Source organism: Mobula birostris, chromosome 29 (genome assembly GCF_030028105.1).
Source record: "Mobula birostris isolate sMobBir1 chromosome 29, sMobBir1.hap1, whole genome shotgun sequence".
Classification (NCBI taxonomy): Eukaryota; Metazoa; Chordata; class Chondrichthyes; order Myliobatiformes; family Myliobatidae; genus Mobula; species Mobula birostris.
The window spans coordinates 36,394,249-36,408,914 of NC_092398.1; the positions used below are offsets into that span (position 1 = coordinate 36,394,249).

At 50.9% G+C, this 14,666-nt stretch overlaps 1 protein-coding gene across 1 annotated transcript; it reads right to left on the reverse strand.

Annotated features, from left to right (window-relative positions):
* Window positions 1-839: 839 nt before the first annotated feature.
* Window positions 840-13,472, reverse strand: LOC140190185 (voltage-dependent calcium channel gamma-7 subunit-like). The gene is made up of 6 exons (XM_072246699.1): window positions 13,465-13,472; window positions 11,975-12,258; window positions 9,352-9,438; window positions 8,591-8,731; window positions 3,500-3,645; window positions 840-2,367 (listed from the first exon to the last, which is right to left on the reverse strand). The coding sequence occupies exons 1-6, from the start codon at window positions 13,470-13,472 to the stop codon at window positions 2,113-2,115; spliced, it is 921 nt and encodes a 306-aa protein (XP_072102800.1). The 3' UTR covers window positions 840-2,112.
* Between the last annotated feature and the right edge of the window lie 1,194 nt (window positions 13,473-14,666).

A 14,666-nucleotide genomic window follows, 5' to 3' on the forward strand; every position in this document is an offset into this window, starting at 1 on the left:
CGATGTGGAGGGAGTTTCACGCTGTGTCTGACCCGGGAGTGTGTGACTATGCGGAGGGAGTTACACGCTGTGTCTGACCCGGGATTGTGTGACGACGTGGAGGAAGTTTCACGCTGTGTCTGACCCGGGAGTGTGTGACTATGCGGAGGGAGTTACACGCTGTGTCTTACTCAGGAGTGTGTGACGATGTGGAGGGTGTTTCACGCTGTGTCTGACCCGGGAGTGTGTGACTATGCGGAGGGAGTTACACGCTGTGTCTGACCCGGGATTGTGTGACGACGTGGAGGAAGTTTCACGCTGTGTCTGACCCGGGAGTGTGTTACCATGTGGAGGGATATTGACGCTGTGTCTGACCCGGGAGTGTGTGACGATCTGAAGTGGGCTTCGTCAGCGTCGTACCCGGGGTGTGCTCTCTGTCGCATTGTCACCCCTCTGCCACCCCCACACCCCTGTGCCCACAGTGATACTTAACCAACTTCAAACCAGTGTGTGGGGTGTTTTTTATTTGTCCACATTCACGCTCCAACACTCTGTCGGCGACTCTCCTGTTGAGAAATAGCTTCCACTCTTTGCCTGCACACCTCTGCCACTAGTTCCAGCCCCTACCCCACAGCCCTCATCCCCCCAACCCCCCCCCCCACCCCAGCCTGCGCCCCTCCGGGGCGAGATTGATTGCGAACGATGGATAGCCACGCGCAGGTACACAAAACACGCAACAGTTGACAATGTTCACGGATCGTATAAAAGGACGTGCAATGTTTTTTTTCTCACCCCACATCGTGGTTTCTTTTTGCCCCAACCCCCACCCCCCACCCCCGACCCTCCTCTGGGTCCTCAGAACGGCCAGACTTTGCGACAGGGTGAGGATCTCAGTCCCCGCACTCCCTCCGTCCACATCACACACCTCTCTCTCCTTGCACCCCCCACCCTCCCACAGCCAGGGTCTCTGGCCATACCAGAGGGAGCTCTTGCTCACACCTGGGCCCCGTGGGTGGTCTCCCTCTCGGACACACCGCGTCCTGGCAAATTTGCGGAGGGTGAGGACATGATGGGGTCATGGACACATACCAGAGAAACAGAGAGAAGGGCAGAATGCAGGGAGGGAGAGGGAAATTATGAAGAGAGATGGGAGGGAAGCAGAAAGAGAAAGAAGAGGGAGGGGAAGTGGAGCAGGAGGGAGAAAGGGGGAGTGGGACGGGTAGGGTGATGGACGGGGGGAGAAAGAGAGAAAGAGCAGGAGAGAGACAGAGAGAGAGGAACAGAGATGGAGCAAGAGCAAGAGATGGCTGTCGAACGTAGGAGAAGCTAAGACACCTGGACGGATAGAAAGAGAAACACAGAAAAAGAACAGAGGGAGTGAGGAGGAAAAAGTCTGACCCCAGGAGTGTGTGATGGGACGGTGTGGAGGGAGATTCACTCTGTGTCTGACCCCGGGAGTGTGTGATGGGACGGTGTGGAGGGAGATTCACTCTGTGTCTGACCCTGGGAGTGTGTGATGGGACGGTGTGGAGGGAGATTCATTCTGTGTCTGACCCTGGGAGTGTGTGATGGGACGGTGTGGAGGGAGATTCATTCTGTGTCTGACCCCGGGAGTGTGTGATGGGACGGTGTGGAGGGAGATTCACTCTGTGTCTGACCCCAGGAGTGTGTGATGGGATGGTGTGGAGGGAGTTTCACTCTGTGTCCGACCCCGTGAGTTAGCGATGGGACAGTGTGGAGAGAGATTCACTGTGTCTGACCCTGGGAGTAAGTGCTGGGATAATATGGAGGGAGCTTCACTCTGTCTGACCCTGAAGTGTGTGATGGGACGGTGTGGAGGGTGCTTCACTCTGTCTGACCCTGAAGTGTGTGATGGGACGGTGTGGAGGGAGATTCACTCTGTGTCTGACCCTGGGAGTGTGTGATGGGACGGTGTGGAGGGAGATTCACTCTGTGTCTGACCCCGGGAGTGTGTGATGGGACGGTGTGGAGGGAGCTTCACTCTGTCTGATTCTGGGAGTGTGTGATGGGTTGGTGTGGAGAGGACTTCAGACTGTCTGACCCCGGGAGGGAGTGATGGGATGGTCTGGAGTGAACTTCACTCTGTGCAAGTGCGTCCAGTTTTCTTTCTGCTCAGCAGGGGGAGGTCGAGTACCTCCCACGATCACAGGTGACAGCAGGCGGGAAGCTCTCGTTCATCTGGATGGAAATGTCGCTGGAAATCTCGGATGCACTGCGTGCCCGTTGCCAGGGCTGGGGGTGCAGAAACTGGGCTGAATGGTCAGACGAGTCACTCAGCCGCGGGCGATAGAGGGCTGGATGTGGCCGGTACATCTCTTCCTCTGCGTAGCGCTTCATAAACAGATAGACCGAAAGCACTCCAGCGCCCTGCGTGAGGGAGAATACCACCATCAGTGTGGGAGCGCATTGTGGGACTAATGAGGGAGCATATCACCATCAGTGAGGGAGCACATTGTGGGAACAAAGAGAGAACACATTACCATCAGTGAGGGAGCACAGTGTGGAACCAGTGAGGGAGCAGACCACCATCAGTGAGAGAACACATTGTGGGTACAATGAGGGAGCACATCACCATCAGTCAGGGAGCACATTGTGGGTAGAATGAGGGAGCATACCACCATCAGTGAGGGAGCACATTGTGGGACTAATGAAGGAGCAGATCACCATCAGTGAGGGAGAACATTGTGGGAACAATGAGAGAACACATCACCATCAGTGAGGGAGCACATTGTGGGACCAATGAGGGAGCATACCACCATCAGTGAGGGAGCACATTGTGGGACCAATGAGGGAGCATACCACCATCAGTGAGGGAGCACATTGTGGAAACAATGAGGGAGCACACCACCCTCAGTGATGGAGTACAATGTGGAGACAGTGAGGGAGCATGCCAGCACCCTGTGAGGGAGCACACCTCTGTCAATGAGGGGGCAGACTGTGGGAGCAGTGAGAGAGCTCTGTACGTTGGCATACTACAAAAGAGCAGATTGTGGTGTCAGTGAGGGAGGGGTGTGTATGAGCGAGCCCAGTACGGGGTGAGGGGTGGATGAAGTGGGAATTGTGGGAGTGATGGTGAGGCAGCTCTGTGCCGTGGCAGGATGCAGGGTGAGGGTAAGGGATGAGGTGATGGTTCAGTGTTGACCCTCTCCCCCTCCCTCACCCTTTCACTCTTCCCTCCTCTCTTTCTCCTCCACATCCACTCCCTTCTTTCCCCTCTCCCTACCTCTCATTCTCCCCTCTCCTCCCTCTCCACACTCCGTCTCCTCTACCCGCCCTCTCCTTTTCATCTTCTACTCTTCCCTTCTTCCCTCTCCTTTCTCCCTTTCCATCCTGCTCACCTCCTCATGCCTCCCCCTCCCCTCCATCCCCCTCCTTTCCCCATCCACTCCTCTCCCCCTCCCTCTTCTCTTTCCCTCACCCCCTCTCTCTCCTCATAATCCCTCCCCTCCTATCCCATTCTCCCTTCTCCCCTCCCCTCCCATCCCCGAGAGGGACGCACCTCTTTGAGGAGGAAGGACGAGGCGGCGAAAGCAAATGACCATCCGTAGCGGTAGCGGAAGTGGAGCTCCGGCTCCCTCGGACGGTTCATCACCTCATCGTTGATGCTGGAGATGTAGAGGACCAAGCCCACCACCAGGCTCAGACCTGGGCAGGTTTGGGAAGGGAAAGGACGGTGCGATGGGGAAGTGGGAGAGGAGTGAGGGGCAAGGAGAGTGATGGAGGCAATGAGGGGGAGACGAGCAACAGAGAGTAAACAACAGGTTCTGACCCCTGACCATCTCTTCCCCTCTCCCTCACCCTACCTCTCTCCCCTCTCCCTCACCCTACCCCTCTCCCCTCTTCCTCACCCTACCCCTCTCCCCTCTTCCTCACTCTACCCCTCTCCCCTCTCCCTCACCCTACCCCTCTCCCCTCTTCCTCACCCTACACCTCTTCCCTCTTCCTCACCCTACCTCTCTCCCCTCTCCCTCACCCTACCCCTCTCCCCTCTTCCTCACCCTACACCTCTCCCCTCTTCCTCACCCTACCTCTCTCCCCTCTTCCTCACCCTACCTCTCTCCCCACTCTCTCTGTCCACCCCTCTCTCTCCAGCCTACTCTCCCCTCACCCCACCTTTCTCTTTCCATCCCCTGCTATCTCCCCTCTCTCAACTCTCACTCTCTCCACCATTCTGTCCCCTTCTGCTCTCTCTACCCTCTCTCCATTTCACTCTCTTTACTCCTCACTCTCTCCATCCCTTCACCCAATCCCCCCCTCCCCTCTCTGCATCCCCCTCCACCCTTCTCTATACCCCCTTCACCTATCTCCACCCCTCTCTCCATCCCTCTCTCTCCACCCCTCTCTCCATCTCTCTCTCCACCCCTCCTGTCCCCCCTCTCACTCACTCCTCCCTCTTGCTGTCCAATCGCCCCCTTTCTCTCTCTCTCCCCGTATGTTAAATAACAATTCCAATAGAGGTTAACGATGGAATCAGATGCCCGTTGGCGCTGGTGGGTTTGCAGGCCGTTACTTCCCACAAAGCGAAACTCAACATCACGAGTGGTTGTGGTGCTTCTCTCGCAGACCAGGAACACCTTTTATGTGATATCGGTACTGGGGTCCAATGTCTGAACATCTTCCAAAAGGACGACCCTTCGCAAGGCCTCAGGCCCTGGAAGGGTCTGAAAGCCCATGGCAACCAACCTCAATCTGTCACGGCTGCAGTCAGAGGTTCCCACCTGCTTCAGAAGGGCAGCAAGCATAGCGGTGTCCAAGGAGAGCCGGGTGAGCTGTCTCAATGACTCTCCCCAGTTGCACTCATACCTACGGCGATTTGAGAGGTTGGTTGTGACCTGAATCAACAAGGATCTGGACCCACTGCAATTTGCCTATTGCCACAGTAGATCTACAGTCCCATTGGCTCTCCGTGTGGTCCGAGATCACCTGGACAACAGCAATACCTACATCAGGCTGCTGATTATTGATTGCAGCTCAGTGTCAGCACAATCACACCCTCAGTTCTAATCAAAAAGTTCCAATACTTGGGCCTTCTGCATCTCCCTCTGCAACTGGATCCTTGACTTCCTCACCAGGAGGCCAAAGTCTGTGCGGATCAGAAAAATCATCTCCTCCTTGCTGACAGTCAACACTGGCTCACCTGCTTAGCCCAATGCTCTACTCCCTCTCTACACCCATGACTGTGTGGCTAGGCACAGCTAAAACACCTATAAATTTGCCGATAACACAACTAAAGTTGGCAGAATTTCAGACGGTGACAGGGAGGCGTACAGGAGTGAGATAGATCAGCTGGTTCAAACTTGCACTCAACATCAGTAAGAGCAAGGAGTTTATTGTGGACTGCAGGCAGGGGAACTCGAGGGAACACACACCAGTCCTCATCGAAGGATCAGAAGAGGAAAGGGTGAGCAGTTTCTAGTTCCTGGGTGTCAACATCTCTGTTGTATAATCGTACTAACATATTAACACAATTACAAAGAAGACCGTACATATTAGATACCTAGACACACAGAAAACCTGCAGCACAATACAGGCCCTTCGGCCCACAATATTGTGCCAAACATGTACTTACTTTAGAAATTACTGAGGGTTACCCACAGCCCTCTATTTTTCTAAGTTCTATGTACCTACCCAGGAGTCTCTTAAAAGACCCTATCGTATCCGCCTCCACCACCGTCACCGGCAGCCCATTCCACACACTCACTATTCTCCGCATAAAAAAACTTACCCCTGACATCCCCTCTGTACCTACTTCCAAGCACTTTAAAACTATGCCCTCTTGTGCTAGCCATTTCAGCCCTGGGGAAAAGCCTCTGACTATCCACACGGTCAATGCCTCTCATCATCTTATACACCTCTATCAGGTCACCTCTCATCCTCCGTCGCTCCATGGAGAAAAGGCCAAGTTCACTCAACCTGTTCTCATAGGACATGCTCCCCAATCCAGGCAATATCCTTGTAAATCTCCTCTGCACCCTTTCTATAGTTACCACATCCTTCCTAGTGAGGTGACCAGAACTGAGCAAAGTACTCCAAGTGGGGTCTGACCAGGGTCCTATAAAGCTATAAAGTCCAATGCACTGTATGCCTTCTTAACCAGAGTCAACCTGCGCAGCTGCTTTGAGTGTTCTATGGACTTGGACCCCAAAATCCCTCTGATCCTCCACACTGCCAAGAGCCTTACTATATTCTGCCATCACATTTGACCTACAAAAATGAACCACCTCACACTTATCCGGGTTGAACTCCATCTGCCACTTCTCAGCCCAGTTTTGCATCTTATAGATGTCCTGCTGCAACCTCTGACAGCCCTCCGCACTATCCACAACACCCCCAGCCTTTGTGTCATCAGCAAATTTACTAACCTATCCCTCCACCTACTCATCCAGGTCATTTATAAAAATCATGAAGAGAAGGGGTCCCAGAACAGATCCCTGAAGCACACCATGGGTCACCAATCTCCATGCAGAATATGACCCGTCTACAACCACTCTTTGCCTTCTGTGGGCAAGGCAGTTCTGGATCCACAGAGCAATGTCCCCTTGGATCCCATGCCTCCTTACTTTCTCAATAAGCCTGGCATGGGGTACCTTATCAAATGCCTTGCTGAAATCCATATCCACTACATCTACTGCCCGAACTTCATCAACGTGTTTAGTCACATTCTCAAAAAATTCAATCAGGCTCGTAAGGCATGACCTGCCTTTGACAAAGCCAAGCTCACTATTCTTAATCATATTATACCTCTCCAAATGTTCATAAATCCTGCCTCTCAGGATTTTTCCCATCAATTTACCAGCAACTGAAGTATTACTCTCTGGTCTATAATTTCCTGGGCTACCTCTACTCCGGTTCCATACACAATTTTCCACTGTCACAGTTGATAGGTCCTATTCTCTCACATCTTATCCGCTTGCTCTTCACATACTTGTAGAATGCCTTGAGGTTTTCTTTAATTCTGCTCGCCAAGGCCTTCTCATGGCCCCTTCTGGATCTCCTAATTTCATTCTCAGGCTCCTTCCTGTTAGCCTTATAATCTTCTAGATCTCTATCATTACCTAGTTTTTTGAACCTTTCTTAAGCTTTTCTTAAGCTTGACTAGATTTTCAACAGCCTTTGTACATCATGGTTCCTAAACCCTACCATCCTTTCCCTGTCTCATTGGAACGTACCTACGCAGAACTTCACACAAATGTCCCCTGAACATTTGCCACAATTCTGCCGTACATCTCCCTGAGAACATCTCTTCACAATTTATGCTTCCAAGTTCCTGCCTGATAGCTTCAATTAAACTCTAATTAAACACTTTCCTGACTTGTCTGTTCCTATCCCTTTCCAATGCTATGGTAAAGGAGGGAGAATTGTGATCACTATCTCCAAAATGTTCTCCCACTGAGAGATCTGACATCTGACCAGGTTCATTTCCCAATACCAGATCAAGTACAGCCTCTCCTCTTGTAGGCTTATCTACATATTGTGTCAGGGAACCTTCCTGAACACACCTAACATAATAATAATAATAATAATAATAGGCATCTGTTAGTCTCATGAGACATGGATTTGCACCTTGGAAGGTTTCCAGGGCGCAGGCCTGGGCAAGGTTGTATGGAAGACCGGCAGTTGCCCATGCTGCAAGTCTCCCCTCTCCATGCCACCAATGTTGTCCAAGGGAAGGGCACTAGGACCCATACAGCTTGGCACTGGTGTCGTCGCAGAGCAATGTGTGGTTAGGTGCCTTGCTCAAGGACACAACACACGGCCTCAGTCAAGGCTCGAACTAGCGACCTTCAAATCACTAGACGAACGCCTTAACCACTTGGCCACGCGCCAACACACCCAACAAACTCCACCCCATGTAAACCCCTAGCTCCAGAGAGATGCCAATCAATATTTGGGAAATTAAAATCTCCCACCATGACAACCCTGTTATTATTACAGCTTTTATACACATTTATGCACATACTTTATCAGCAGTCTGTGGAGAAATGGCAGATGGAGTTTAACCCGGACAAGTATGAGGTGTTGCACTTTGGGAGGTCGAACGTGAGGGCACAGGATGAGTGTTGATGTACAAAGGGGTCCTGGGGTTCCTGAAAGTGGCTGCACAAGTAGACAGGGCAGTAAAGAAGGCGCACAACACTTGTGCTTGTCTTCATCGGTCGGGCGCTGAGTACAAGTCGGGAAGCTACGTTGCAGCTGTATTAAACTCTGGTCTGTCCGCTCTCGGAGTATCGTGCGCGGTTCTGGTCTCCCCATTAAGGGACGGGTGCGGGGGATGGGGAGGTTGCTTTGGAGAGGTTCACCAGATGTTGTGTGGATTAGAGGACATGAGGTCGGTCTAACTTGGGCTGTTTCCCCTGGAGCGTCGGACACTGAGGGGAGATCTGATAGAGGTTTATCAGATTGCGAGGGGCACAGACAGAGGTGAAAATGCCTGGTGCTGCAATATTCTATATTCAGTTTGCACAGGCACTCCGGGCACCGTCCCGGCCGACATTCCCTGGTCTGTGAACGGAGGAGGAAGGGGAAGCGTTGCCCGGGGATCACTCTGTTCTCAATCTGACCACTCCCACGGGGAAAGGCAGGCACTTACCAGACAGAATGAAGAATATTCCAGAGACAAAGGCCAGGATGGTGCGCTGGGGACGGATGTGTCCAATGTTACTGATGATGAAGGCAGTGAAGACAAAGAGGAGGCTCACCATCGGAAAGGGGGTGGCTGTCTGAATCATCTCTGTGGGACAGGGGAGGGAGAGGGAGGGGCAGAGAGAAAGGGGAGAGAGGGACGGGGTGAGGGAGAGGGGAGAGCGAGAGAGGGTTGAGAATAAGGGGGAGAAAGAGGGGTGAGGGGGAGAGAGGGTGTGGAGGGGAGAGAGAAAGGGGGAGGGAAGAGGGGAGAGAGAGAGGGAGGAGAAAGAGAAGGGGAAGAGAAAGGAGGGAGAAAGAGAGGAGCAGATAGGGGGAGGGAGAGGGGGGAGGGAATGCAGAGAAGAAGGAGGGGAGAGGAGAGTGGGTAATTCTGTGTCAGTGTGGTGGTCATTCAGTGGGGGAGGCGGCAGAGAGGGGGCATCACTGTAGGAAGGGGTCCCGGGAAGGACAGGTGGGACGGGTCCCAGGGAAGTGGGTGGATGCGTTCCCGTGTTCGGGAAGGACGGGTGGGAGGGGTCCCAGGGACAGATGGGAGGGGTCTTGGAGAGGACGTGCGTCAGTGTCCCGAGAAAGGATGGGAAGGGTCCCGGGGAGAATGGGTGGGAGGGGTTCTGGGGAGGGGATCTAGTGCCCAGGGAGTTCTCTTGTCCAGGGAGGATGAATGGGAGGGGTCCCGAGAACGGATGAGAGGGGACTCATGCTCACTGAGAATATTGGCCGTGTTCTCTGTTGTAATCTCAACTTCAGGCTCCAGGAAATACTCTGTCGCCACACATCGGCCGTTCTCCCGGCCTGGTGAGAGAGGGGAGGAGAGAGGGGATGAGAGAGGGAGAGAAAGGGAGATAGAGGGGGGAGAAAGAGGGGTAAGAGAGAGGGTGAGAGGGAGGGGGAGTGAGGGTGAGAGGGAGGGGAGGGAGATTGGTGAGTGAGAGAGGGGGAAAGAGGGGACAGGGAGGGTTAAAGAGAGAAAGGAGAGCGGAGAGAGGGTGTAAAAGGCAAGGAGGAAGATATCAGGGTGTGAACTGTTCTTCGCCCACCCTTCACACCTCCACCTTTCTTCGCCAACCTCATTCAATCCATCCTCCCTCCCCCTCACTCTACAGTTCGCTCTCCTCCATCCCTCCCTCTCATTCTTCCCTTCCCATTCCTCTTTCCACTGCCCCTTCCTCTCTCCATCCTCACTCCTTTGTTCCTACCTGCGATGAAAAAGACCTTCCGATTATACTCCCTCGCTCCATCCCTCCCTCTCTCCCTTCCACCATCCCTCAGTCCCTCATCCCTACCTGGGATGAAACTGACCCTCTGGTTATAAGACCATAAGATAGAGGAGCAGAATAAGGCCATTTGGCCTGTCGAGTCTGCTCCACCGTTTCATCGTGGCTTTTCCTATCTCTCCGAATCTCCTGCCTTCTCCCTGCATCCCTTCATGCCTGGACCAATCAAGAACCTATCAACCTCTGCCTTGAATATTAATAAAGACAGCCTCCACAGCCACCTGTGGCAATGAATTCCATAGATTCACCACTCTCTGGCTAAAGAAATTCCTCCTCATCTTCGTTCTAAAAGGGACACCCCTCTATTCTGAGGCCGTGTCCTCTGGTCTTAGACTCTCCCACCATAGGAAACATCCTCTCCACATCCACTCTATCAAGGCCTTTCACCATTCGATAGTTTTCACCCCTTACTGTTCTGAATTCCAGTGAATACAGGCCCAAAGCCTTCAAACATGCTTCAAGCTATTCAACCCTGAAATCATTTTCGTGAACTCTCTCCAATGTCAGCACATCAATTTTTAGATAAGGGGCTTTTATATTCTATTCCTCTCAAAATGAATGCTAACATCACATTTGCCTTTGTCACCACAGACTCAATGTGCAAATTAACCTCTAGGGAATCCTTCACGACGACTCACAAGTCCCTTTAGGTTTTTGATTTTTTTCACCAGTTAGAAAATAGTCAACCCTTTTATTACTTTTACTAAAGTGAATGACCGTACACTTCCCAACGCTGTATTCCATCTGCCACTTCTTTGCCCATTTTCCTAATCTGCCCAAGTCCTTCTGTAGCCTCTTTGCTTCCTCAAGACTATCTGCCCCTCCACCTATCTTCGTATTGTTCACAAACTTTGCCACAAAGCCATCGATTCCATCATTCAAGTCACTGACACATAACGTCAAAAGGAGCAGCCCAGTGGAACATCACTAGTTACCGGCATCCAACCAGAAAAGGCTCCCTTTGTTCCCATTCTCTGCCTCTTGCCAATCAGTCATTGCTTTATCTTTGTTAGAATCTTCTCTGTAATACCATAGGTTCTTAATCTGTTAAGTAGCCTCATGTGTGGCACCTTGTCAAAGGCCTTCTGAAAATCCAAGTACACAACACCAACCGATTCTCCTTTGCCCGTCCTGTTTGTTAGTCCTTCAAAGAATTCCAACAGATTTGGCAGGAAACATATTCCCTTGAGGAAACCATGCTGTCTATGGCCTATTTTATCATGTGTCTCCAAGCAAGCCGAAACCACATCCTTAACTATCAACTCCTTCATCTTCCCAGCCACTGAAATCAGACTAAGTGGCCTATAATTTCCTTCCTTCTGCCTCTCTCTCATCTTGAAGAGTGGAGACATTTACAATTTTTCAGTCTTCCAGAACCATTCCAGAGGCAAGTGATTCTTGAAAGATCATTACTAATGCCCCCACAATCTCTTCAGCCTCCTCTTTCAGAACTCTGGAGTGCACACCATCTGGTCCAGGCGACTTATCCACCTTCAGACCTTTCAGTTTCCCAAAACCCTTCTCCCTAGTAAAACCTAACACGTTTCTGCCCCCCGACACACTCGAACTTCTGGCATACTGCTAGTGTCTTCCACAGTGAAGACTGATGCAAAATACTTATTCAGTTCTTCCACATTTCCTTGTCCCCTATTACTACTCTTTCAGCATCAACTTCCAGCGGTCCTGATATCAACTCTCACCTCTCTTTTACACTTTATGCACCTGAGGAATCTCTTTAATATTAACGGTTAGCTTACCTTGGTATTTCACCTTTACCTTCTTAATGACTTTTTTAGTTGCCTTCTTTTGGTTTTTAAAAGCTTCCCAATCTTCTAACTTCCCACTATTTTTTTCTCTATAAAATTGGTTTCCTTCCAACCAATGTTGACCTGCTCTTCTCTCATACCTCTGTATACTGGCAGACTCTCCTTCGCTCCTTCCTCTGTCCCTCTCTCCTCCTCCATCACTCAACCCCTTGTCCTTACCAACGATGAAACAGACCATCTGACCCTCCCATCCCTCGCTCCCTCCATCACTCAGCACCTCGCCCCTACCAGCGACGAAACAGACCCTCCAGAGGCCGGAATGGAGAGCCATGGTGATCTCGGTGCTCTGATTATGTTGGGAGACCAGCCCCTCCTCCAGGTACAGCCAGTAGTCAGTGCTCACAGCAATTCCCACCAGCAGGAGCCCACTCGCACCGAAGGCGCTGCTCAGAAGCGTAAGCGCCCGCGCACTGCACGTCCCCAAGCCCTCCAGCTCGCCGGTGTGGAGGAGGGGTGAGAGCCCGAGGGCTCCCCGCACGCTCCCTGAGGAAAAGGGGCAGCCAGGTGGGTGTCTGTGGGGGGAGGGAGAGGCAGTAAGGAGTGAAGAGACGGGAGCAGGGGAGATGGGAACGAGGACGAGGGGGAAAAGGGGGTGGAGAAGGGAAAGAGGGGAAGGGAGGGGGAGAGAGGAGGAGAGAAAGAGTGGGGGAAGGAGGAAGAGAGAGGGGAAGATAGATGGCGAGGGAAAGGGGAAGGAGAGGGCAGTGAGGGAGAGTGTAGGAAGAAAGATTGTGAGGAAGTTAGGAAGCAGGGATAGAAGGAGGGAAGAGGAGAGGAAAGAAGGTGTGGGAGAGGGTAAAGGAGAGGGAGGGAAGGGGCCGTAGGTGTTAGGTGAGAGAAAGAGGGAGGGTTGAAGGGAGGAAGGGACAGAGAGAAAAGAGGGGAGATTAGAATTGATCCCAGCCTGAAACCCACTCCCAGGAATCGGTTATTCTATATATAACTGGGTTAGATCCCCACCTGTAACATAACCCTGAGGATCTGTTATTCTATTCAATGTTTATAGAAAGTATTCACCCCCTTCGGAAGTTTTCATGTTTTATTGTTTTACTGTATAACAGTGGATTTAATTTGACTTTTTTGACACTGATCAACAGAATCAGGTTTATTATCACAGAAATGTTCCACGAAATTTGTCAACATAGCAGCAGCAATTCAATGCAATACATAATATGGAAGGGGGGGGGGAAACGACAGGACACAAAATAAATAAATAAATAAATAAGTCGATTACTGTATACGTATATTGAATAGATTAAAACTCGTGCAAAAGACAGATTTTTAAAAAGTGTGGTAATGTGCAAGGATTCAACGTCCATTTAGGAATCTGATGGCAGAGGGGAAGAAGCTGTTCCTGAATCGTTGAGTGTGTGCCTTCAGGCTCCTGTACCTCCTCCCTGATGGTGACAGTGGGAAAAGGGCATGCCCTGGGTGCTGGAGGTCCTTAATAATGGACACTACCTTTCTGAGACACCGCTCCTTGAAGATGTCCTGGGTACTTTGTAGGGTAGTACCCAAGATGGAGCTGACTAAATTTACAACCCTCTGCAGCTTCTATCGGTCCTGTGCAGCAGCCCCTCCATACCAGACAGTGATGCAGCCTGTCAGAATGCTCTCCACGGTAAATCCATAGAGGTTTTGAGTGTATTTGTTGACATACCAAATCTCTTCAAACTCCTAATGAAGTATAGCCAGTGTCTTACCTTCTTTATAACTACATCGACATGTAGGGATCAGGTTCGATCCTCAGAGATCTTGACACCCAGGAACTTGAAACTGCTCACTCTCTCCACTTCTGATCCCTCTATGAGGATTGGTATGTGTTCTTTCATCTTACCCTTCCTGAAGTCCACAATCAGCTCTTTCGTCTCACTGACGTTGAGTGCCAGGTTGTTGCTGTGGCACCACTCCACTAGTTGGCATATCTCACTCCTGTACGCCCTCTCGTCACCACCTGAGATTCTACCAACAATGGTTGTATCGTCAGCAAATTTATAGATGGTATTTGAGCTATGCCTAGCCACAGTCATGTGTATAGAGAGAGTAGAGCAGTGGGCTAAGCACACACCCCTGAGGTGCACCAGTGTTGATCGTCAGCAAGTAGGAGATGTTATCACTAATGCGCACAGATTGTGGTCTTCCGGTTAGGAAGTCAAGGATCCAATTGCAGAGGGAGGTACAGAGGCCCATGTTCTGCAACTTCTGAATCAGGATTGTGGGAATGATGGTATTAAATGCTGAGCTATAGTCAATGAACAGCATCCTGACATACAAGCAACACACATAAAAGTTGGTGGTGAACGCAGCAGGCCAGGCAGCATCTCTAGGAAGAGGTGCAGTCAACGTTTCAGGCCAAGACCCTTCGTCAGGACTAGTCCTGAGATGCTGCCTGGCCTGCTGCGTTCACCAGCAACTTTTATGTGTGTTGCTTGAATTTCCAGCATCTGCAGAATTCCTGTTGTTAGCATCCTGACATAGGTGTTTGTGTTGTCCAGGTGGTCTAAAGCCGTGTGGAGAGCCATTGAGATTGTGTCTGCCATTGACCTATTGCGGCGATAGGCAAACTGCAATGGGTTCAGGTCCTTGCTGAGGAGGAGTTCAGTCTAGTCATGACCAGCCTCTCAAAGCATTTCATCATTGTCGATGTGAGTGCTACTGGGTGATAGTCGTTAAGCTGCCCACATTATTCTTCTTAGGCACTGGTATAATTATTGCCTTTTTGAAGCAAGTGGGAACTTCTGCCTGTAGCAGTGAGAGGTTGAAAATGTCCTTGAATACTCCCATCCATGGAAGACTCTTTCATGCCAAAGTGAAAACAAATTTCTTCAGGTCTAAATTTATTACAATTATTAAACACAAAATAATTGATTGCATAATTACTCATCCCCTTCAAGTCAGTATTTAGTAGATGCACTTTTGG

Coding starts and splice junctions, on each gene's coding strand:
- LOC140190185 (XM_072246699.1), bottom strand. Junction 3,646..8,590: donor AATATTCTTCATTCTGTCTG/GTAAGTGCCTGC, acceptor AAACCTGCCCAG/GTCTGAGCCTGGTGGTGGGC. Junction 2,368..3,499: donor CGTCCTTCCTCCTCAAAGAG/GTGCGTCCCTCT, acceptor TCCCTCACGCAG/GGCGCTGGAGTGCTTTCGGT.